At 40.3% G+C, this 25,418-nt stretch overlaps 1 protein-coding gene and 1 non-coding gene across 4 annotated transcripts in view; one reads left to right on the forward strand and one right to left on the reverse strand.

The window, feature by feature from the left end:
- The window catches only part of LOC121465022 (E3 ubiquitin-protein ligase RNF216), a 114,332-nt gene that overhangs the window by 72,478 nt on the left and 16,436 nt on the right, over positions 1-25,418 (reverse strand). For 2 of the 3 annotated variants that reach the window (XM_041678184.1, XM_041678185.1), the window contains exons 2-9: positions 24,074-24,208; positions 18,784-18,917; positions 16,413-17,219; positions 15,538-15,614; positions 13,074-13,176; positions 11,186-11,350; positions 5,498-5,612; positions 2,909-3,048 (exon numbers count right to left, since the gene is read on the reverse strand). In XM_041678184.1, coding sequence (XP_041534118.1) covers positions 2,909-3,048; positions 5,498-5,612; positions 11,186-11,350; positions 13,074-13,176; positions 15,538-15,614; positions 16,413-17,219; positions 18,784-18,917; positions 24,074-24,140 — 1,608 coding nt within the window. In that variant the 5' untranslated portion in view covers positions 24,141-24,208. The remainder of the gene's footprint in view (positions 1-2,908; positions 3,049-5,497; positions 5,613-11,185; positions 11,351-13,073; positions 13,177-15,537; positions 15,615-16,412; positions 17,220-18,783; positions 18,918-24,073; positions 24,209-25,418) is intronic. The other variant, XM_041678186.1, reaches the window with a different exon arrangement.
- On the forward strand, positions 22,125-22,231 carry LOC121465195. The gene has a single exon (XR_005976626.1). It is a non-coding gene; the product is annotated as a U6 spliceosomal RNA (small nuclear RNA).

Consider the following 25,418-nt stretch of genomic DNA (forward strand, 5'->3'; position numbering starts at 1 on the left):
AAATTACTTGAAAATGCTACACATGGGGGGTGGGCATGTGTCAGAAGACAACTTTGTGAAGCCAGTTCTTTCCATATGCCTTCACATGGGTTCTGGGAGTCAAACTCAGGTCCCCAGGCTTTGATCAGCACATGCCTTTACCCACTAGGTCATCTTGCTAGCCTTATTTCCTTTTTAAAAACAATTTATTTCAGGCAGGGTGGTGGTGGTACATGCCTTTAATCCCCCGCACTCAGGAGGCAGAGGCAGGTAGATCTCTGTGAGTTAGAGGCCACCCTAGTCTTCAAAGCTAGTTCCAAGACAGCAAGGGCACACAGAGAAACCCTGTCTCTAAAAACCAAAAAGAGTTAGGAAGGAAGGGAGGGGAGGGAAGGAGGGAGGGAGGGAGGAAGGCTGAGCAAGCACGGTGAACAAGCCAGTAAGCAGCACCCCTCCATACCCTCTGTATCAGATCCAGCCTCCAGGTTTTTGTTGTATTTGAGTTCCTGTCCTGACTTTCTAAGATGATGAAAGTTGATATGGTTAATAAAAGCCAAATAAACACCTTTTTCCTTATGGTGCTTTATCACAGCAATAAAACTCTAACTAAGACAAGCGAGAGAGACTAGACCATTTCACCATGTTAGAGCAAGGATATGGTCAGAGACTATCAGGTTAGAACAAAGGGGCTGCCAATGATCAGAGGATAGTTTGGATATAAGGTTAATAATAACTACAAATAACAGATAATCTATTAATTCTATAAATTGCTCTTGGATAAGCTCTGTGATGACTTTTAAATTTTATTTCAATCTTATGTATATGGGTGTTTTTCCTACAACGTCTCTGTCCTATGTGTGTGTCTGGTGCCAATAGAGGGCTAGAGGAAGGCTTCAGATCCCCTGGGACTGGAGTTACATACAGATAGTTTTGAGCCACCATGTGGGTGCTGGGGATTGAGCCTAATTCCTTTGGAAGAGCAGACAGTGCTCTTAAACTCTGAGCTTTCTCTGTAACCCTCCATGGTAGTATTAATAAATGGATGGATCAAGATGAAAACTTTCTTCAAATTCTAATGCCGGCTTGAGATGTAGAATTTTATCTACACAAACAAACCACCACTTCGTTATGAGATAGTGTCTATCCAAATACTCAATACTGATTAATCAATAATTTTCATGTTGTTTTCTTAAAAGTAAAAATGATATTCTATGAGTGGTAGAGAAATAATAAAGATTCAGCTGTTCTCAAGTTGACAAGTACCTCTCCTCAGGATCAGCTCTTATATCTAGATGCTGCCAGAACACTTATGTACTGCTTCTATGTTTTTGGTTTTTCAAGACAGGGTTTTTTTTTCTGGCAGGATTTCTTTGTAGACCAGGCTGACCTCAGACTCAGAGATCTGCATATTCTATTATTATCTTGGTGGTCTGGGAATTAAACATTGAACCACTCAGTCACATCCTTGGCTCTAAGTTATCTAGGCTAGCCTTGGAACTTTCACTAATCCTTGGAGTCTCAGCCTCCAAGGTAGCTGGAATTACAACACCACACATGGATAAGACTGGCATCTTAAAATACTGAGTGCAGGGAGACTGCTAAGTCACCATTCCTTTTTTCTATTGCTCCAAATTTGAAACAAATAAATAATAAAAAAATTAAAAAAGCAAATTCTATTCATCCTTCTAAGAAAAAAATGTGGCTTCAGGTGAGACAAGGTGGTATACACCTTTAATTCCAGAGTGAGCAAAGTTTATCTCTGGGAGTTCAAAGCCAGTCTGGTCTACATAGAGAATTCCAGTACACGCAAAACCATGTAGAGAGATCTTGTCTCAAAAACACAAAACAAAAAACCACGCTGGAACAAACACCACCACCACCACCACCACCACCACCACCACCACCCCCGCCGCCAAATGTGACCTCAGAACTTGGCGTCACCAAAGCCTAGAAGATTTTTAAATAATTAATATAGGTGTACTCCAATTGAATTGAATGTTTTATAACATTTGGGAAAGTTATAGAGCTAAATGAGAAGTTAAAGACATATCTTACATGCTTCGGTACAAGTGTGCCTACAAACATATACATAAATAACTGCAACAAAAAATTTAAACGATAGTTTTGTTTTGTTTAAAACCTTTCGGGCTGGAGAGATGGCTCAGTGGTTAAGAGCATTGCCTGCTCTTCCAAAGGTGGCTCACAACCATCTGTAATGATGTCTGGTGCCCTCTTCTGGCCTACAGGCATACATGCAGACAGAATATTGTATACATAATAAGTAAATAAATAAAATTAAAAAAAAAAAAACCTTTCTGTGCTGGAAACAAACCTGAAGAAATCACAGAAGCCCTCTTCACAAAGTATTAAAACTTGTTTTAGTCCATAAAAAAGTAAGCAAAATGAATACAAAACATATAGTAAGAAGGGAATAAACAAAACAAAAACTTTGAGTTGGGTGTGGTGGTGCACACCTGTAACTGTAACCTAAGCAGTTGGAGTAATGAGGCAGCAAGATTTCCATTATCAGGCTGAACCACATAACTGAGTACCAAGACAGACTGGTTTAAAAAAAAAAAAAAAAAGAAGACCCAAACTAAAAGCAAACTAAACTTTACCACATAATCAATCAAAAAGGGGAAAATTTGGGCTAGATGTTGTAGCTTGGTGGCAGAATTCCAACTGCAGGTTCAATCCTCAGTATGAGGATAAACAAACCCTCCAATTCAAGATTCTCCTGTTTTAGCTTTCAGTGCTAGGCTTAAGGGATGGAACAACCACACTTTTCTTGAAAAGGAAGCATTGGTGTGATATTAGTGATGGAACCCAAGCTGGGCTATATCCGCAGCACCCAAAGGAACTCTTAATCCAACAGGGAACAAACTAGAACTTCAGAACCACATTCCAAGATCAGAGCACAGCTTCCTACCTCTGCCATCTCTTTGACTTTCTGCTCGTAGAATTCCTGCTCTTGCTGCACAGCTGGAAGGAGAGCCTGCTGGTCATAGGATCTGCAGTGTCGACGCTTGTTTTCCAGAAAGAACATTCTCTTTTCTATTTTTATGTTACCTACAAGACATATGACAAAGTGAAATCACAGAACGACTGTTTACTAGGAATACAGGCCAGCCATTCTGTCTTCTACAACTTAGCACCACCCCACCAGCCCTGTGGCAGGGCACTACAGCTTCCAACAACTCATCTTACAGTTGAGACCATACGCCTTATCATGCTTAATCTGTGGTAAGGCTTTCGTCCTTTTTCATTTTTTCTTTGTGAGCACCAACTGTAAAGCCTCTCCCATTCTGACAGCACTGCACTAGGTGAGTATATAGTTATTTTTATTTATTTATATGTTCATTGGTGTTTTGCCTGCATGTATGTCCATGCTATGAGTCAGAAATCCTGGAACAGGCGCTACGGTTGAGAGCTGACATGTGGGTGTTGGGAATTGAACCCAGGTCTTCTGGGGGAGCAATCAGTGCTCTTAACCTTCATGCCATTTCTCCAGTTCTAGAGCATACAGTTTATTAGCATAACAGCGGCTTTAAAGTTCTTAACTATTACAGATACAGCTAGAATGTCCTGTGTTTGTTTTCTGGTCAATTTGCCAGTCACCAGGGCTTATAGGTAGTAGTTAGGACATGCTTTACATTAAGCTATAGAAAATAACTGCAGTTTTTCCAAAGTGGTCTTTCCAATATATTACCCCTAACCAACAGCAATGTATGGGTTCCATCTGCTTCATGTCCTTGGTCCACACCTGATATTACCAGATGCTTCTTTCAGTCACTGGGGCAAATGCAAACATACATTATGCACGCTGAACTTTTTGTTTGTTTTCTTGAGAAAGGGTTTTTCTTTGTAGCTCTGGCTGTCCTAGAACTTGCTCTATAACTACCCTGGTCTGGAACTCAGAGATCCACATGCTTCTGCCTCCCAAATGCTGGGATCAAGGTGTGTGCCACCACCACCCAGCCACATATTAAACTGTTAGTCATGAAAATCTTCAACTACTTAGACTATCTAAAAGATCAGCACCTAAATTCACCAAAATCACATTGAAAGTCAGAACAACTGGCCTCCAAGCATTGTTTTCTTCTGTTAATTTATCCAGAAAATGATTATATCCAGATATCCAATTACTACTCGTTTATTTTTGATAATCTTTTAATTTTAACAGTATTTACTGTCTGGTTCCTCATATATTTATCCTCTTTTCTCTTGTTCTTAAGCTTTTAAAAATGTAAACTTCTGCCGGGCGGTGGTAATGCACATCCCTAATCCCAGCACTCAGGAAACAGAGGCAGGCAGATCTCTGAATTTGAGGCCAGCCTGGTCTATAGAGCTAATTCCAGGACAGAGAAACAGTCTCAGAAAAAACAAATAAAATATGTAACTTTTGATTTAAAAACCAGTCTTTTGCTTTAGGGATAGTGAAGCACGGTGCTAAGATTCATGTGTGAAGTCAGGTCATTAGAACTGGAATCTCAGCTCATTTACTTATTGATGCACTGGCAAGGCGCTCAGCCCTTTTATGCATCAGTTTTTCTTTCTCTTCAGCCACATGACCAGCAATTGTGACAGGAAGCTCCACGAGTGTGTTTTGTCTGATATAAAGAAGAGATTTCTTTGTGAAAGACAGAGCTGGCCAACAAGGGGTAAAACATATTGTAAGGAACATGCTCTCCACTACTGAACACCAGAAACAATATCCTTATGGCTACATTTTAGGATTGACAGAAACTGCATTAGTATAGCTGAGTGAGAGATACTGACATCATAACCAGGGACCAATGAGACTGTTACATAAGAAGGTACTGCTCCTCAGACTGCTGAGGAACACGAGCTCTGAACCACAGTCTCAGGGAATGAAAGCCACAACAGAAAACTTACAAATCTAAAACCTTTTAAATTTTATTTAATCATACTTGGATGAGTTTTAGAAACACACACATAACAAAAGAGAAATGGCAACTTCCCATTTCTGATGTGAACTAAGAGCAATTAGTTCCTTGTTGATGTAACAGAGTCACATGAAATGTTATAAAATCCTGCAGTCTGTGTAATGGGGTTTCAGAACCAAGTGATTTCTTTGAAAGACTTTCTGAAGTTATTCCAAAGGGAATTTTATAAAAACCTGGCTATCAGCTACACTGATACCTGACTTTTGTATCTGGCTGATCAGGTACAAAACTGTCTCCCTATAGCAATTAATCATAAAGTGATTAGTGACTAAAGGTCAGTACAACTATATAGCTGATACATTTCGAGAGCAGTGTTTATCCATGATTAGCATCATTCCCTTTAGTTCATACAAAATCCTCCACTACACAGTATTTTCCTGATAGAATGTACCCAAGGGAAAAAAAGGCCAACAACTGCAGCTAATGTCTAGAAACTGTGGTTTGCTGTTGAAACAGTCCTCTCAGTTACTCTTGGACGTGACCTGCTTCGTGACCTCACAAAAAAGATTACAACTTTACATTGTTATCACTGACATTAAGCTTATCATTACCTTGTTCAAATTTGAAATCTATGAAAGAATACTGGTTCATTTCTTTCCTCTTTTTCCGTTTTCCACTGGCTTCAGGTGACAGCTCCTGCCATTTTTTAATGGCATCAGAAAAGGCCTAAAAATTGAGAAAGGGAAAGGTTACCATCATAAATGTAATAAAACAAAAAAAGTTAATCCTTAAACCTCATCTTCCCTCACAGTGCCAGTACTGCCTAGTGTGACAACAAAATGCTTTCTAACAGGCTAAAAGGCAACATAAAGAAACGAAAGGTGCCTATGCATGAGCAGAGGCTAAGTACCTGTGAACAGTGCTCTGGTTCCACAGTCTCAGCCTACACAGTATTTATGGTAGCAGTCCTTCTCTAGCCCCCACAGATTCCTTCTCTAGCACGCCAAGGCTCTTTACTACACACACACACACACACACACACACACACACACAGACACTACAGTCTGAAATCCTTAAACTAGTATCTTCTTCCAACTCCAGCTTCTTCTTCATTTCTTAGATTTTCCAATCAGCACATAAAAAGACCTCATTCCCCTTTCAGTTCTAAGCCCACCCCTCTTTACCTCTTTGTGGTCAAAATAGCATCAGATGCTGTTTCACCCCTCCCTCTCCAAAAGGCATGAAATTACAGAGGCCATGCTTCTGATTCAACCTCGATTCAGTCCATGTACTAATAAGGGGTCAAGCACAGCCCTCCACACAAGGCCTCATCTCCCTGACATCCCTGGCGGTGTCCATGTGCTAATGCTCCCACCTACTCTTCCTCATTCCTCGGCTATCCCAGCCCCCCGTAGTAAGTCCTCTCTACCTGACAGATTCTCTAGATATATCACAGTGCAGGTTTGCCTTCTACAAACTGGTAAACCTCAGAATCCCATCTCCAACAATTTCTCTAGCCTTTTCTGTCCATTCAACCACCTAACATATTGGCTGCCACACAAACACTACATTAAAGTTGCACCTTATTCTGTCCCTGCAAGTCAGTTCTTTTCAGTTTCCCTCTATACAGTCTTCTTCCATGCCTCCGGTTGTGTCTTCTGTAAACATACTTTATTTTTTCCTTTCAGATACATCTCAGTCACCAACAGCATGATTATTTGTTTGCTTCTCTGCTTAAAGTCATTCCCTCCAGCACACTGTGAGCCTCTGGAGGACAGAATCTTGCAGCATAGCTCACGGTAGACCCTTGGTAACCTACAGTTTGTATGCACCACTTAAATGGAGATAAATAAACAGGGAGATATGTGTGCCAAAGGCTAAAATGCACATTTAGAATATGTTCATCTTTTTTTGTTGTTTGTTTTTGTTTTTCGAGACAGGGTTTCTCTGTAGCTTTGGAGCCTGTCCTGGAACTCCCTTTGTAGACCAGGCTGGCCTCGAACTCACAGAGATCCGCCTGCCTCTGCCTCCCGAGTGCTGGGATTGAAAGGCGTGCACCACCACCGACCGGCCTAGAATCTGTTCATCTTGGGGGAAGAAAAAACAACATACTGATGCATCAAAAGAAAATAAGCATTTTAGCTAACAAAGAGAGAAGGAGCACCTTCCACCGTATCTACCTCTTCTGTAGGACCTTCCAAGACCTGTTAAAAAAAGTTGAGAGAGGAAGGGCTACCCCAAGTAAATCTCCAAAAAAAAGAAAAAAAAAAGGCTAGATTTGCAAACAGGCTAGAACTGAAGCTCCCCTCTTTGACAATACTACCTCATCCTCATACAGATCTGGAGAAACCACACCAAAGCCTGCAAAAGGCAAAACCCAACATGCTTCCTTGGTGCTCTCCTTTGACTGTGGAACTTCCCATTTCCTCTTTCCAGAATTTCCAAACCCTCATGCAGCAATCTTAAAATTGTATCTTAGTACTTGGCTGTAAGATATTATATTCATCATCTTTGGACTATAGATATGACACAGAAGTTAAGAGCAATGGCTATTCTTACAGAGGACCTGAGTTTGATTCACAGTATCCACATAGTGGCTCACAATGGCCAGGGAATCTGATACTGTTTAGCCTTCCCTAGCACTACACAAGCATGTGGTGCCTAGATATATTTCAGACAAAACACTCATAAACATAATAGGCATGTTGATATCTTAAAGAATTGGGGCAGGAAAAGACTAGAGCCATGTGAAGGAGGAAGGGTAAAGGAAATGCCACTCACACAGAACATAAGATGACTACTAAAGTTACATGGCAGGAGAAAACTTGGAAGCCTGGAGCAAGACCAAGTTAGAGATGACCGGCACCATTAGAGGTCTTAAATGTTCCTTTGATATTCCTGATGTGTGGGCTAGGACAGGTGATAAAAAAGCCTGAAAGGATGGGAAAAAAATGTATAGCTCAATAAAAACAAAACATTGTACCAGACAGATGACTAAGCAGGTAAAGTGTTTGAAACTTGAGCCCAATTCCCAGAACCACATAAAAGCTGGAAAGAAGTGTCCTCAGAGAGTTTCCCCTTTGACCTCCTCACATTCACCATGGTGTGTTACATGTCCAAGCAATGGCCCAGATATAAGAAGGTCCAAGGGAAAAGCTATTGATTTTGCTTTCTTGCCTCTGCCTGTGCAGAAGTGTGTATCTAGCCTATGGCTGCTACCACCACCTCCACCACCACCACCCTTAATTTTAACTACAAATCCCCCTGAAACCTCAAGAAAGAAAACATAATAAAGAGTACGTTATTTGTCTGAGTAACAAATACATCCCAAAAGTCTTAATAAAGAAAATCCTGAAGCCGGATGATGGTGGAGCACACTTTTAATTCTAGTATTCAGGAGGCAGAGGCAGGTGGATCTCTGTGAGTTCAAGGACAGCCTGGTCTACAGAGCTAGTTCCAGAACAGCCAAGGCTACACAAAGAAACCCTGTCTTAAAAAAACAAAACAAAACAAAACAAACAAACAAAAAACTATGTTGATTTAAAAAAAATCCTGAAAACAGATTTTCCAAAAAGTATGTGTATAATAAACAGTGTGTAAGCCAGGTAGGTTTAATGCCAGCACTTCGGAAGCAGTGGCAGCCAGATCAGTTTGAGGCCAGCCTGGTCTACACAGCAAATTTCAGGCCAGTCAGAGCTATACAGTGAGACCTCTCTTTACCAAAGCAAGCAGGGTGAGGTTGTGCACCCTTTAATCCCAGCATTTGGGAAGTAGAAGCAGGATCTCAAAACCATTTGATCTATATAAATTCCAGGCCACAATGAGACTGACTCAAAATAAGTAAAAATAAGAGACGTCTCTTGTGGAGGACAGGCAGGCAGACACGGGACTGATCTCCAAAATATACAAAAAACTCAAGAAATTTGACATCACAGAATAAATAATCCAATAAAAAATGTGCAAACCTAAACAGAGAACTCTCAACAGAGGAATCTAAAATGGCTGAAAGATAATTAAGGAAATGCTCAACATCCCTAGTCATCAGAGAAATGCAAATCAAAACAACTCTGAGATTCCATCTTACACCTGTAAGAATGGCCAAGATCAAAAGCACTGATGACAATTTATGGGGGAGAGGTTGTGGGGTAAGGGGAACACTCCTCCATTGCTGGTGGGAGTGCAAACTTGTACAGCCCCTTTGGATATCAATGCGGCGATTTCTCAGAAAATTAGGAAACAATCTACCTTAAGACCCAGCAATAATACTGCTGATGGGTATATACCCAAAGGATGCACAATCATAGCACAAGGACATGTGCTCAACTATGCTTATAGCAGCACTATTTGTCATAGCCAGAACCTAGAAACAACCTAGATGCCCCTCAATCAAAGAATAGAGTCTCAATCAAAGAATAGGCAGTGGTGGTGCACGCCTTTAATCCCAGTACTCAGGAGGCAGAGGCAGGCGGATCTCTGTGAGTTCGAGATCAGCCTGGTCTACAAAAGCTAGTTCCAGGACAGGCTCCAAAACCACAGAGAAACCCTGTCTCGAAAAACCAAAAAAAAAAAAAAAAAAAAAAAAAAGAAAATGTAATACATTTACATAATGGAATATTACTCAGCGGTAAAAATCAATGACATCTTGAAATTTGCATACAAATAGATGGATCTAGAAAAACCATATTGAATGAGGTAACCTAGACCCAGAAAGACAAAATATGAACTCACTCATAAGTGGCTTCTAGACATAAAGCAAAGAAAAAAACCAACCTACAGTCTACAATCTCAAATAACCTAGAAGAACAAAGAAGACCCTAAGAGAGACATACATGGATCTACATAGAAAGGAGAAAAAGAGAAGACCTCCTGAGTAAATTGGGACTGTGGGGGTCATAAGAGAGGGGAGAAGAAGAGGGGCAGGAAGGGAGGGGAATGGAGAAAAATGTGTAGCTCAATAGAAACAATTTAAAAACGAGATGTGCATGTATAAGACCTCCCTATCACCATGAGAGAGCTGTGAAGTTTTCAAAATGATTCATTAATGACTTATGCGCAAATCATGAAGGCAAATGCTACAAAATATATAGAACTGAGCTGCTTCAAGAGAGAAGCCTCCTGCCTGACACTCTGAAACTGCATACAGGCCAGGCAATGGTAGTGCACATTTTTAATCCTAGCACTCAGGAGGCAGAGGCAGGCAGATCTCTGTGAGTTCAAGGCCACCCTGGTCTACTAGAGCTAGTTCCAGAAAAGGCTCCAAAGCTACAGAGAAACCCTGCCTCAAAATACCAAAAAAACAGACAGAAATGGCACACAACTTTTAATCTCAGCACTCGGAAGGCAGAAGCAGGCAGATCTCTGTGAGTTTGGGGCCAGCCTGGTCTACAGAGTGAATTCCAGGACAGCTAGGGCTAGATGGAGAAACCCTGTCTCAAAAAACAAACCAACAAAAGACAAAACAAAAACTGCATACAGGTATTTGAACAATATTTGATTTTTTAAAAGAAGACTTATTTTTATGTTATATGTATGAGTGTTCTGCATGTATGTATGCCTGTACACCACATACATGCAGTGCTCTCAGGGACCAGAGAGGGTGTCAGAGCCCCTGAGACTAGAGGTATTAAGTGTGTTATGGCTGGAACTTGCTTACTGAAGCCCCACATGAGCCAGACACCAGGTAAAAGCTCTACACTATTATCCAGATCTAGAGAAGGATTAGAGAACCTTTCTATACTGCAAGTAAACTTAAACTCAGTGTGCACCAGACACTTGCTCAAATCACAGCCTAGGAAGCAGCAGACCTTAATGTTTAAAGTCAGGGAAAGAGAAAAAGTAATCACCCCTACATTTTATCAGACTCAAGATCTAGAAATACAGGGAACATAAGCAGATGACACCTGGGGGCACAGCTGACAAAAATCCAGACTCTTGAAACCTATGGGATAACAACTTTTTCTTCAACAAACAAGTTTCAAGAAAAAGATAAAGCAGGAAAGAGACACTTAGTAACCAATAGCTTTAAATAGGTTTAACTTAAAACAAGCTATAAAGTGGTAGACACACAACATACTCCAGGCAACCTGTTTTCCACATCTTGTAGGGTCTTACAGAGGTTTGGGATTCCCTATTTCTCAGTAGCATTTCTTCTCATTAATTTCTTCTGATCAGCAATTACTGTCCATGACAAACTCTAAAGGACTTTGCCATCACAAGCCCCCTCAATCTATGTAATCTGTACACTTTTGTCTCTGAAGGAGAATCAAGGAGTGATCTCAAAAGGAAGCCCAAGGACATACCTTACGGGTGATTGCATAGTGTCCTTTGAGCTCATGTAGGGCCCACTTGATGTCCTGGCTGCTGAGCATCTTGAAATCAGCCATCAAGAGGTCAGCAGCTTGGATGAAGCATCGTTGGTCAAGTGGAGTCAATTTGGAATAGTCAAAAAAGTCTATTTTAGGCAACTAAATTGAGACAAAAAGCATAAAGTTAGAGATGAGAGTATATTGCTCCACAAGGAATAACAGGAGCTGGAGAGAAGGTTCAACAGTTAAGAGCAATTGTTGTTCTTCCAGAGGAGAGGGGTTTGATTACAGGACACATACCAGACAGCTCAGTTTCAGGGAATCTAATGCTAACTTCTAGTCCCCATGGATAACTTCATGCACACCATGGTATACATTTATACACACCCATTTCCCACCCCGCAAAAAATAACACATAAGTTTTCAATCCCACTTGGGATACAGAAGCAGATGCATCTCTGAATTCCAGGGCAGCCTGGTCTACAGAGCTAGTTATAGGACAGCTACACAGTGAAATCTTGTCTCAAAAATTCAAACCAAAAAACAAAGAAATAAATATTTTAAAAAGTATGTATTACAGGAAAGAATCTTGTTTATTCTCAAAATTACTCTATAAGGAGGTGACCAAACTGAAACAAAATGAAGAAGTGGTGGATAATCTTGGACATGGTGGTACATGTCTGTAATTCTGGCACTCAGAAGGCTGAGGCAGGGGATGATGAGTCCAAGACCAGCTGAGGCAACACATTAAGAACTCATCTCTCGGTCGGAGGGTGGTGGCACACACCTTTAATCCCAGCACTTGGGAGGCAAAGGCAGGTGGATCTCTGTTTGAGTTTGAGGCCAGCCTGGTCTACAAGAGCTGGTTCCAGGACAGGCTCCAAAGCTACAGAGAAACCCTGCCTCGAACCCCCCACTTTAAAAAAAAAAAAAAAAAAAAAAGGACTCATCTCTCTCAGGGGGAAAAAAAAACTAAAACATACCCCCTCAAAAAATATATATGTATAAAATGAATTGTCTCCTTAGTCATAGAAACTTGAGCATGGGAGTTCAATAATGTCCCTGCAGACATTATACACCTTCCTTCCTTCTAGTCCAGGTTGCTTATTTTAATTTTATATATTACATATATACACACATATATGTATGTCTATTCATATACACACATATATATATTCAACATTATCTTAGACCAATTTTTGGCTAAGAATAAAAGTTTTGAAACTTCTGACATCCTGACATGGGATGTGGCTCAATAGGTTGAACACAAATGTTGTAAGGACAGCTATCTGCAAGCTTAAGAATTCGCAGGGAAGTGTAGTAATGCTTTTGCAGTATTCTAATAAGTGGAGATCGAAGACAGAGATATTAAGAGTGGCTAATAAAATTTTTATAGTACTAGTGTTAAGTATACCAACAATTCATGTGAAGTATTTCAATTTTTATACAACTGCAAAATATTAAGAAAAACAAACTAGCTAGGATGTCATGGAGCATGCCTTTAATCCCAGTACTCAAGAGGCAGAGGCAGGCGATCTCTGTGAGCTCAGGTCAGCCTGGTCTACAGAGTGAGTTCCAGGACAGCCAGAGCTATGCAGAGAAATCCTAAATCCTGTCTTAAAAAAGAAAAAAATAAAAAGATAGTAAGATTAAAAAAACAAACTACGGGGCTGGAGAGATGGCTCAGTGATTAAGAGTATTGCATGTTCTTTCCAAAGGTCCTGAGTTCAATTCCCGGCAACCACATGGTGGCTCACAGCCATCTATAATGGGGTCTGGTGCCCTCTTCTGGCCTGCAGACATACACACAGACAGAACATTGTATACATAATAAATAAATAAATATTTAAAAAAAAACAAAAAACAAACTACGGACACTTGCCTTCACATCATCCTGGCTGGCGAGCAGGCTGCTGCTGGGGTGGATAATAATTCGGTCTTCTCTCTTTGGATAATCTGGGTTTTCCAGAAGAAAATTACAAAGTCTGCAAAAATCCCCACACAATGTTACTTTCATTACTCCTAGAACTTTCTAAATCCCATGCTTGCCCAGAGTCATATGAAATATTTTTTTTTTTAAAAAAGCCTCTAGTTAGAGTTATCAAGAATTTAAGATGTGGGCTGGAGAGATGGCTCAGAGGTTAGGAGCACTGGCTGCTCTTCCAGAGATCCTGAGTGCAATTCCCAGCACCCACATGGTGGCTCACAACCATCTGTAATTCGATCTGGTTCCCTCTTCTGGCACGCAGACAGAACACTATATACATAATAAATAAATTAATTTAAAAAAAAAAGAATTTAAGATGTACCAGTGTTGACACACTCCTGTAATCCTTATACTCAGAGGGTTGAGACAGGAGGGTCTCAAATATGATACTGCTTCAGTTTAAAAGGAAAGGAAAGAAAAAGAATTAAGATGCTGTACCCAAGAAAAACTAAACAAGTAAGACAGCCACATCAGGTTTCTGGGTTCACTTTGCTTGATGTGGTGGTACACATGTTAAAAGCCCAGGATTCAGGAAGGCTGGAGCAGAAGACTCTAAAGTCATAGCCAGCTGAGGCTGCACAGCAGGACTCTAGCTGGAACAGAACAAAAACAATGAACACGCTGACAAAAGCAGACTCCTCAGAGCTTTCTCTATGATGGGAAGTCACTGAAATGAGTAACGCTTAAACTGCATGGAACAAGAGAATATAGAAGTAGCTAATAAAAGAACTATGAGCGCTGGGCGGTGGTGATGCCTTTAATCCCAGCACTTGGGAGACAGAAGCAGGTGGATCTCTATGAGTTTGAGATTACCCTGGTCTATACAGCGAGTTGCAGGACAGTTAGGACTACACAGGGAAGCCCTGTCTTGAAAAACAAACAAAAAAGAAAACAATAAGCATATCAACAAGAGTAAATGTTGTGGAATATTTGTACACTGTGTGAAGACATTGTTATCATTACTGAAATAAAAAGCTAAATGGAAAATAGCTAGGTGGGACTTTTAGACAGAGAGAACTCTAGGAAGAAGAAAGGTGGTATCACCAGCCAGACACAGAGGAAGCAGGATAGGCAGTATGGAGATGCTTTATGGAAGAACATAGATTTAAAAATATTGGTTAATTTAAGTTATAAGAACTAGATAGGAACAAGTCTAAGGTAGGCCAAACTTTTATGACTACTAAGTCTCCATGTCCTTATTTGTGAGCTGGAGGTCACAAAAAGAAAAATCCAACTACAAGAAAGTGTGTATTCACACTCACAAACACATTTGCTATGAGATTTAGTTGTTGTGCAAATAAATGAACCCTGAGACATCAATTCTCTTTATAAGACTTGGTAATGCAAGACTGACTATGTGAGTCAGGCTCAGCTTATTAGCTAACTATAAGACTGATGAGCAGACCATGTCTTCTTAGACAGATCCTCTATATACCAAACTTATGAGGCTTTCTCTATTCACTGAAGAATATTAATTCTCCACATCACTGTTGGAGTACTTCAAGATAAGATAAGGTAGTACAAGCTAATTCACAATGACACATAAATGTAAAAACTCAAGCAAAGTCAACTATCCAGGCTCTTCATCCAGTAACCAAGCCAAATCAGAAGGCTGGACAGAGGAAGGTACAACAGTGGTGAATAGGGCTCAGTAGCAAAAGAAAGTGTCAGCTAATAGGGAATCAGGATTTTCTTTGTGTTCTCCTCTCCTTGCTTGGGCATATTTGTAGGACAATCCCTTCTCTTAAAAACTCTCACCCAGTTTCTTTCTTGCCCAATGTCAGTAGTGTATCCCAGAACAGTATGACAGATGTTCCCTATTTTACCCAGGTGCCAAAGGAGTTACCTAAAAGAGGTATCATATGTAAGGGGCATTGACAAGCTGGGTGTAGTTGCATACACCGTTAATCTCAGCACTCAGGAAGCAGAGGAAGGTTGAGTAGCCCATCCAGGGCTACATAGTAAGACGCTGTCTCAAAAAATAAATCAGAGGATCATTAAAGAGACATGGAAACTAGCTGCAAGCATCTCTTCCAAGTCTGATCCAGGACCTTTTTTCCCCCCAGTTTCAGAAAAGGACAAATGCCTTATGATTTCAGAGTTAAGAGATGCCTAGAATAATCTAATTTCCTGAGACTGAAATAATGGTGATCTTGGGGGCTAAGAGAGGGGATGAGGAAGTGTTCAATGAATAGTGTCTCAGTTTGAGATGATACAATTTCTGGAGATCAACATTTGAAAGGTCTACATAATAATGAGAAATGTGTTTAATGACATCCAAGTGTATGGTTAAAAATGGAAAAAACATTACCTGTATTTTACCACCAGAAAGAGAGCGAAAGCATGGTAGAATACTTACACATTCAAATCATAGTAATTCTTCAAATGAATTATCTCTTTAACATATCCATTTGCTACATCTGGAAATCTTGCTTCCTACAAAGTAGTAAACAGTACTTATATTTTGTTCCTTATAATGGTTCTGGAAGGCAATAAAACTGTACGGCAAAAAGTATATAGAATGCCTAAAGACCAGAGAACAGCTGTAAAGCAGTTCTGTGCCTGGCTTAAAAGCAGCCCTTAGTTCCCAGGTTAGAGAGCACAGATGAGGACTTAAAGGTCATCTACCCTGTCTCACTTTATAGCTCCAGTCTTCATTCTTCCAATAACTACTGAGTATGAGGAAGGCACAATCCCCTGCCTGCCTTCAAGGACACACCTCACAATGTCAAAAAGACATGGCAAATCAGGATTAAGAAACCCAGGAAGAGCAACAAGCAGAAAACTGGTTTTCTGACCCCAGAAAACAAATACCTGCTTTGCTCTTTACTACAGGTATCCTCCAGAATCATGGCTATTAAAATGACTGATGCACTGGAAGTACAATTTGTTACTTCACTCAGTTGCCAGAGACTTAAATGTAAATACCCACAGGGGCTAGCTAGTGCTGCTGTACTAGATGGCCTAGATCTAGGAAATCCATTAAATAGGAGTTTACAGGAATGCCAGCACCAGACACCATGATATACAAGAGCACTTCTTGAAGGTAGAGTGTATAGTCTGGGCTGCAGGTTTTAGAGGTATCTGCATCCTTTCTAGATATATACTTCTTAGGAAAATAAAGTTTACACAAAGCATATCTTTGTTTACTGCAATGACAGAAAACAAGAGAACAGTAAAGAGGATTACTAGTACAGTATTATTTAAATCATAATTTAAAAAAATTAAACTTACTGTTTCTTTAACTAATAGTGTAATAAGTTCTTGATCTCCTTCAGCAGCTTCTTGTCCCCACATGTTTTCCAAATTAGCCTGCTGAGATCCTGGAAGGGGGAAAGCTGGTCCAGGGTCTTCATCAATTGCTAACTGCTGGTCTTCAAGTTCTCCTAGAGGATGGGCTGGCTGAGGAGAAGCAGGGCCTGGAATCCCCTCCTGCTGAGGTTCTGGCCTTGGAAAAGCTGGCTCTGGGAAATCATGGCGGAAGAACATTGGGCCCATTTCTGCTTCTGAATGTCGCTCTTGGGGCACAACCTGATTTGTTCTCTCCTGAGGCTGTGGATTCAGAGCCTGGAAGTATGGATGGTCCAGCCAGTACGCTTCTTCGATTACTTGGTCATCTACTGAGGCAGTTGACTCTCCAGGATTTGATAAGAGATCTGTCTCTGAGTCTTCAGATGATTGGTTCTGAGCTTTCAAAGGCTCACTTTTTGGGAAAAGAATGCCATTTTCTCCCACTATAATGACTTTCTGCTCCAATTTGGGGTTGACAATGTTGTTTGCTGTCTGCTTATTGCTCGGTCCAGATTTGGTTTCTCCTTTTTTGCTACTCCCAAGATCCAGAAATTGACCGTATTCATCCTCAGAATCATCCTGTGCCCCAGAATCAAACAGTGAGTCATTACAAAAGGAAAAATAGCTGTGGGGATCTGCTTCACAGTTTTCTCTAGACTTTCTAGGCCTTTCTTCTCCCAATCTGTTCAGATCTTGCCACTGGGCAGCTGGTTTGATGAGATTGGGTCGGGATGTCTGAGGTTTATGTTTCTAAGAAAAAAATGAAATTTTAATAATAAAAATTCGATTTCTTTCCTGTATCTATGCCTGCTTCTGAACTTACAGTGAAAGGAGAGGAAAGAAACAAAACTAGAAGCATCACCTGAGAAAAAATACTATCTTTTCTTTAAGGTAGGGAGGATCTCATTATGTACTCACAGCTGGTCTCTAACCCATAGAGATCCACCTGCTACACCTTCTAGGTGATGGGGAGATGGCTTACTGAGGTGAAGTATCTGACACAAGCACAAGGACCCGAGTTTAATGCCCAGCGCATGTGTGTGATACCAATGTCAAGGAGGAAGAGACAGGCAGATTGCAATGGCCTCCTGGCTACCCAGTCTAGCCAAAATGGTGAGTTCTGGGTTCACTGAGAGACAAAATCAAAAACATTAGGTAGAAAACAACAAAGAAGACAGTAATCCCTAAAGTCTCCATATGCATATGTATGCCCACTTGTCTATGCATGCCTATGCATACAACACACACACAAAATGCTCAAATCACTGGTCACTGGTAAGTGTAAATCAAACCACAAAAATCAGTATTATCAAAACACACAAAAAAAATCAGTAGCCAGGCGGTGGTGGCGCAGGCCTTTAATCCCAGCACTCCGAAGGCAGAGGCAGGCGGATCTTTGTGATTTCAAAGCCAGCCTGGTCTACAAGAGCTAGGACAGGCTCCAAAGCTACAAAGAAACCATCTCTCAAAATACCAAAAAAAAAGGTAAAACTAGTAGGAATGTAAAATGGCATAGCTGTTGGCAGAACTTAACAATTTCTGAGTGATTCAGCAACTCTACTTCTTGGCATATACAAATAGAAATAAAAATATATAGTCACACACAAACCTTTACATGAATATTTACAACAGAACTATACATTATTCATGGGAGTCAAAAAGTACAATTTAAATGACCGTCATCTGTTCTAAAATATTCTAAATGTTAATGTTCTGAAATCAAACTGTGGACGTATCTGTATAATTCTTAATTTACACTAAAAGCACTTGTGCAAACTAAAAGCATGCATAATAGGCCTGCAGTCATTAAGCTGTAATGTGATGTAATAAGAGGATAAAGATGCAGCTGGGTTGTGGTGACACACACCTTTAATCCCAGCCCTCAGACACAGAGAAAAATGGATCTCTCTGAGTTTGAGGCCAGCCTGGTCTACAGAGTGAGTTCCAGAACATCCAGAGTTGCTAAACAGAAAAATCCTGTCTCAAAAAAAAAAAAAAAAATCAACTATAAAAAGGTAAACACACAATGAAAAAATAAGTAGTAAAGAAACCACGTAATAAACGAAGTGTGTCAACATGATAAAAGCACAAGAGAACTAATAAACACCAAAGCAGAAATCCATGCATGAGAAAACAAATGCAAGCACCACCAAAAAAAACAAAACAAAAAAACAAAAGAAAGAAAAGGAAACTGGAAAAGCTGCAGGAGAAGTAAAAAGAAAAAGCTTTAATTTAACTGTTTCTATATATTCAAAACCATAAAGAAAGAAAAACTCTTCTCATGAAGTCAATTTCAAGTTCATAAAACACTCACTTCTGTCAGTATGACATCATCATCCAGGTCATCATCTTCATGTTGCTCAGTAGCAGGAGTAACAAGCATGGGAATCCCTTCCTCATCAGAGGAGTCAGATATGGTGATGGGCCCATCTCTGACACTCATCCATTCTACATGGAAGCAAAAAACATGGTCACTGTGAGGCCAGTATGAGCACATTCAGTCCCTATATTCACTGTTGGTCCAAGTCAAGCCAAGTTCAAAGCTACTAACAGTTAACTTACCACCTCAAGTGCACACAGATTCAAGCAGTAAGAACTGTTTCCTTGTTTATTTTTGCCAATAACACTAAGAGATGACAGATAAAATGCTCAAAATGTATCAAATTTTTCTTTTGTTAAATGAGAGAAATCTGAAGGTTTTTTGGTTTTGTTTTATGACAGGATCTTATGTCAAGCCTGGCTAGCTTCGTACTATGCAGACCAGACTAGCCTCAAATTCTTGGCAATCCTCCACCTCAGCCTTCCAAATCCTAGGAACACAGGCATTTAATTTGCTCTTTAGTTGGGCGCATTGGTACGTGTTTCAGATTCTAGCAGTCACAGCACAGAAAGTTAGGAAAGTCAGCCTGAGGGAGTGAGACTTTGCCTCAAAAAACAACTTTCCTGAATGAGTTATTAGGCCAACCACAAATTTCTTTTTTTCCCACATAAAACTTTTCTAATTATGACACTGACATAGAACTGCCAGTTTCTTTAGAGATTTCCCATGTTTACTCCTTGAAGAAATAAAAGACCGGTTTAATTTAAACAGCTACATCTCAAAAAAAAATTAGCACTCAAAAATAGTAATATATTTATTTAAGATTTAAAAATCAGCTTACTTTATAATAAGCTATTTAAGCAGAACTTCCATTTCAACCAAACACTTAGCATCTACCAAGCAATCACCTACCAAGGATACATCTGTGACACTGGGCAATTTAACTTGCCTGCTCTTCTTTTAAATAAACCATAGTTAAATCCAAAAACCCAGCTCTGCTTGGGAGGCAGAGGCAGGCGGATCTCTGTGAGTTCGAGGCCAGCCTGGTCTACAAGAGCTAGTTCCAGGACAGGCTCCAAAACCACAGAGAAACCCTGTCTCGAAAAACTAAAAACAAGCTCTGCAGGTAAACAATAGTTGTTGCTTGCTCTAATCTGTGGGTGAGTGTGGATCCAGCTGTGGAGGCTGTTTTCCCCATTGGGGATATTATCTATTTTTGCCTTTTTGCTTAAAGAAAAAAGTTTCGTATTTATTTGAATGTGGGGGCCCACAAGCACTTGTGTGTGAAGGCTAGAGGAGGAATATCAAGTGTCATCCTCAATTACTCTCCACCTTGTTTTCTAGACAGAGTCACTCACTAAACCTGGAACTGTCTGATTCAGTCACACTTCTGTCTACGATTACCCAGCACTAGGATCACAGATATATATTGCTATGACTGAAGGGCCCAGACCTTCCCCCCCACTTCTCCCTCCCCCCACACACCTTTAGCAGCCAGGACAGGCTGCAGAAAAGACCTAGCAATAGGCCCCTGACTCAGCAGAATGTGCTGAGCCCCCGACCTTGCCCTAACTACTGAGAGGATCAGAAGTTTTTCTCTGGACGGGCTTTACTAATAATGACGGAATGCGGTGACCGCCATGGCCTCCAGCTATAGCAACCTTTCTGCAGCTACAGTTATCAGCTCGGACAGGTTCCCCCTAGCAAGGAGGTGTGCCAATCCTGAGACTGTTACTGTGCAAATAGAAGACCCCCAGATGGCCCATCTTGTTCTACCCCCAAAATACGCCCTGACCCACTGCAGTTCAGGGCCCCTTTTACTTACTCCACCGTGTTGGACCAATGGAGGACCCGCGTTAACTCAGAAATAAAAATACTCTGCTTTGCATCAGATCTGGTCTCTTGGTGGCTTTGGGGGGGGTGGGTCGTCCAGATTCTGAGCACAAGAGTGACATGCCTTTTTTTTTTTTTTTAAATAAATTTTTGTGGTGTATGTGAGCGCACATGAGTTCCTTTGTGAGAGTGACACCAGGGCATATGTATTCCCATCAGAGGACAACATCAGATGTTTAGTCCTTACTTTCTACTTTGTCTGAGAAGGTCTTTTGTGCGCTGCTATGTAACCAGACTAGCTGGCCTGCAAGCTTCTAGACATTCTTCTGTTTCCACCTCCCATCCTGCTGCAGAAATACCAGTACTGTAGACAAACACTATCGTGTCTGTCTTTATGTAGGTTCTGGGGGACAGAGAGGGGGAGCCAAAGAAAGGTTCTGCTCAATAGCTACCCATCTCCCAGGGCTTCATGCATGCTAGACAAGAGCACTATCACTGAGCTAGCTATACTGCTAGTCCTGATTTTGTTTTTACATTTTTTTTTCCTTTAGACAGGGTCTTACACTGTAGTTCAGGCTAGAACAGAGCTCACTAAGCAGACACTACCAATCAAGGGTTTATCTCCATGAATTGCCACAAAATGACCGTACAACCATGAAAAAATCATGAACTATTTATTTCTAGCCCATTAGCAACCTCCTTGTTCCTCTTCCCATCACTGCCTTCTATCCTCAAAAGAGGACTTCATAAACTACTCATTCTTCCCTGATGGACGTCTGAGTTGGTGCTAACATGGGCTATTCTGGATACTGCTGTTATGTACATGCTTTTATGTGCTCATCTCAGTTGGGAACATTCTAGGAATGGAAATGCTGAGTCACAAGGGGAAGCATATGTTCAATCTTAGGAGACACACTGTATTGATAAGTTGATACAACAGAGACACATGGTCTACAAGGCTGTACTGATTATTTGGACCTACCATTTACTGATCCCTAACTTGGATTCTTAATTTCCCAGTTTTACTTGATATATAATACATGCATTTTTAGGCCTTAAATTTTCTTCAAAACATGAATTTCCATTGTGATAGGTTAGTTTGAAATCTATTCTTTTTCTTCCTTTCCTGAGACAGGGTTTCTCTGTGTATCCCTAGCTGTCCTAAAATTTGCTCTGTAGACCAGGCTAGCCTTGAACTCAAGAGATCTGCCTGCCTCTGCCTCCCAAATGCTGAGATTAAAGGCATGTGCCACCACTGCCTGGCCTGAAGTCTATTCTTATCTTCCACATATATAAGGATTTTCTAATAAGAACTTGTGGGCCTAAAGAGATGGCTCAGTGCTTAAGATCACTGGCAACCCTTCCAAAGGTCCTGAGTTCAGTTCCCAGCATTCACAGGCTCACAAATGTCTATAATAGAATTGAATGCCCTTTTCTGGAGTGCAGATATACATGAAGACAAAACATCCAAATACATAAATATATTTTAAAAACAACAACTTGTGCTCGCTTCGGCAGCACATATACTAAAATTGGAACGATACAGAGAAGATTAGCATGGCCCCTGCGCAAGGATGACACGCAAATTCGTGAAGCGTTCCATATTTAAAAAAATAAATAAATAAAAATAAAAAAAAATAAAAACAACAACTTGTAATTTGTCTTCATTCTAATATGTTTGGGCAGAAAAATTCTAGCCAGACCCCCCTCCCCCAAAAAACTGTGTACTGCGGATCCATGAAAAGGAAACCGAGTAGTGACACAAAGTAGATTAGTGCCCTCCTCAAGGCAAGATGGAGTGGGGCACGCCTGCAAAAAAAAACATAGGAATCTTCATAAGGTGACAGAAATGGTCTGCTCACAATTGTGAGATTGCAAGTTTGTTTTTCAGAACTCTTAAGAAGAAAAAACTTGTCAGGTGGTGGTGGCACATGCCTTGAATCCCAGCACTTGGGAGGCAGGTGGATCTCTGTTAGTTTGAGGCCAGAGCTAGTTCCAGGACAGGCTCCAAGGCTACAGAGAAAAAGCAAAGCAAAACAAAACAAAACAAACAAAAAAGCTTAAGAGATTGGCACAATAAAACTACTAATCAACTCTACACACCTTACAAATATCCTTATAATGGGTAAAGCATGTTTATATTTGTTGAGCAAAAAAACAAAACAAAACAAAAACAACAACAATAAAAAAACCATTTCCAAAGTCAGCAATTTTCCATAAGGAAGTAATTGTCTGTGTGTCTAGTTTTCTTGAGACAAACTCTCACTGTGTACCTTTGGCTATTACAGAACTATATAGACTAGACAGGTCTCAAACTGACAGAGATTCACCTGCCTCTGCCTCCTGTGTGCTAGGATTAAAAGAACGTGTCACCACACCTCGCCTAGTAATTGTTTTTGAAAAACACTGTTCAACTGCATTTAAGGCCTAATTAAAAAATTCTAACATTAATTCAATATGCATGTGCAGAAGTCAGAAATGAGTGTGGGTACAAATTATAGCTAAGATTTCAAACTTTCTGAATAACAAGTTATGGCTATTACAATCACTACCCAAGTCATAATACATTATCAACAAACTCTTAAACTCAGTATTTCTTTTGTACCTATAATTTGTACAGTTTGAATGATTCTGTGTCCTCTAAATTTATTCACGTGTTATAATTTCCTACACTTCAAATTGCTGAAGGCAAAATACATGATTTATTTCATACTAGGAAAAAATTGTTGTCACAATTATAAAATGTCATCAGGAGAAAAAACAAAGCTAGTTTAGCCTCATCATGGAATTTGTACTCAAAAGAAATGAATATATTAAGAATTTTCTTTATTCATCAACATGATTTTTCTCTTTTGGACCAAGTATTAATAAATGTACATTCAGATTTGACAGGAAATTTCCCACACATTTAGGAATGTTATGCAAATGCTGGTACTCTTTTGCTCTTTGCAAATCAATGAATTTGTCAAAATTTTAAGGACTATATATAAAACAAAGAACTATGTCCTAACATTCTCAATGAGGCTAAGTCAGAATCTCAAAACTAGAAAAAAAAAGAAATTAAGTATCTAAGAACAAGAATGCCTAGCATTGTCTGGTATTTTAAATTTGACAGGCCCGGAGTGCTCCTGTATGACCTCCATTTCCTCAAAAACCTCTAGAGGCAAATCAATACAGTATAAATCTGCATAATTCTACTTTGACATTTTAAGCCTGATCTAGGTCTAGCAGTGGAGTCCCCCTGGTTTTTTGAGACAGGGTTTCTCTGTAGCTTTGGAGCCTATCCTGGAACTAGCTCTTGTAGACCAGGCTGGCCTCGAACTCACAGGGATCTGCCTGCCTCTGCCGTCTCCCTGGTTTATATATGGTACAAAACAGGATCATTTCAAAGATACAACCATTGCAGTAAAGAAAAAGCATTGAGTAAAGGGCGAAAAGACAAGCAATTTACCCTCTCCCTGGTGGCAGTGAAAGTTGTTCAAGTGAATGACCTCTTCTTTGTTGTTTCCTTCTGCCATTTTCAAATTCCAATATAAATAATGTGATTGTTAGTACCCAAACATGGCAATCATCTATTCCACAGGGTCTGTAAAAGAAGAGAAAATAACATTAACAACAGCAGTATAGTTGGGCGATGGTGGTGCATATCTTTAATCCCAGCACTCAGGAGGCAGAATAGAGGGATGAATTTGAGGTCACCCTGGTCTACAAAGTGAGTTCTGGAACAGCCAGGAATACACAGAGAAATACAGTAAGCTTGAGGCTAGCCTAGTCTGCAGGATGAGTTCCAGGATAGCCAGGGCTGTTACACAAAGAGACCCTGTTTCAAAAAGCAAAACAAAACAAAAACATCAGAATAAGATTGGAAGTTGGTGTATGCCTGTAATCCAAGCACTCGGGAGGCAGAGGCAGGTAGATCTCAGTTCAAGGCCAGCTTCGTTTACACATCAAGTTCCAGGACAGAAAAAAATGAAAACCAACCAACCAAAGAAACAAACAATGGCAGTATAGACCTAAAATCCTCTGACTGGGGAGACTGAGGCAGGATGACCATGGAGTCCACGACCAGCCTGAGACACACAGAGAAAGACCCTGACTCTGAAACAAACAAAAAACAGGATACTAAAAATTCCCAAAAAATATTGCCATATAGCTCATAGCAATAGTTAAAAAATACAATGGAATAACTCTGAAATTGGAAGCTTTTAAAAGCTAAATGTTATTAAGGAAAAAAAAAAGCTAAATATGTATCTTTATCAATGTAAACATATTATTTTGCTCCAAAGAATTTACCCCTCCCAAATATTTGCAGGAAAAACCCATTTAAGAATGTCCAGGTAGTCAGCAAGAAGGCTCAGTGGGAAAGATGCTTGCTGTGAAGCTTGACTACCTGAGCTGATTCCTGTGACCAACAGGATAGAATGAAAAAATTGACCCTAGAAGTTGTACTCTGGCCCCACATGCAGGCCTGGTATGTGATGTCTATTTCAGAGGACTACACTTGGAACCCAGAACCCATGCTGGTCAACTCACAACTGTCTCTAACTCTTGTTAGAAGCAATGCCACACTCTTTTGTCCTTCTCAGGCACATGCAAGCAAGTGTCAAACAATCATACATACACACAAAATTAAAAAAAAAATCAGTAACAATCTAAAATAAACAATGTTCAGAGGCTAGATAGTACAGTGGGCAGTGGGAAAGGGTGCCTCTGGGAATATGATTTAGTTCCTGGAACCCACTCACATGATGGAAGAAGGGAATCAACCCCTACAAACTGTTCTGACTTCCATAGGT

This window comes from Microtus oregoni, unplaced genomic scaffold (assembly GCF_018167655.1).
Source record: "Microtus oregoni isolate MIOR12 unplaced genomic scaffold, Mior012 000029F_ref0000214, whole genome shotgun sequence".
Classification (NCBI taxonomy): domain Eukaryota; kingdom Metazoa; phylum Chordata; class Mammalia; order Rodentia; family Cricetidae; genus Microtus; species Microtus oregoni.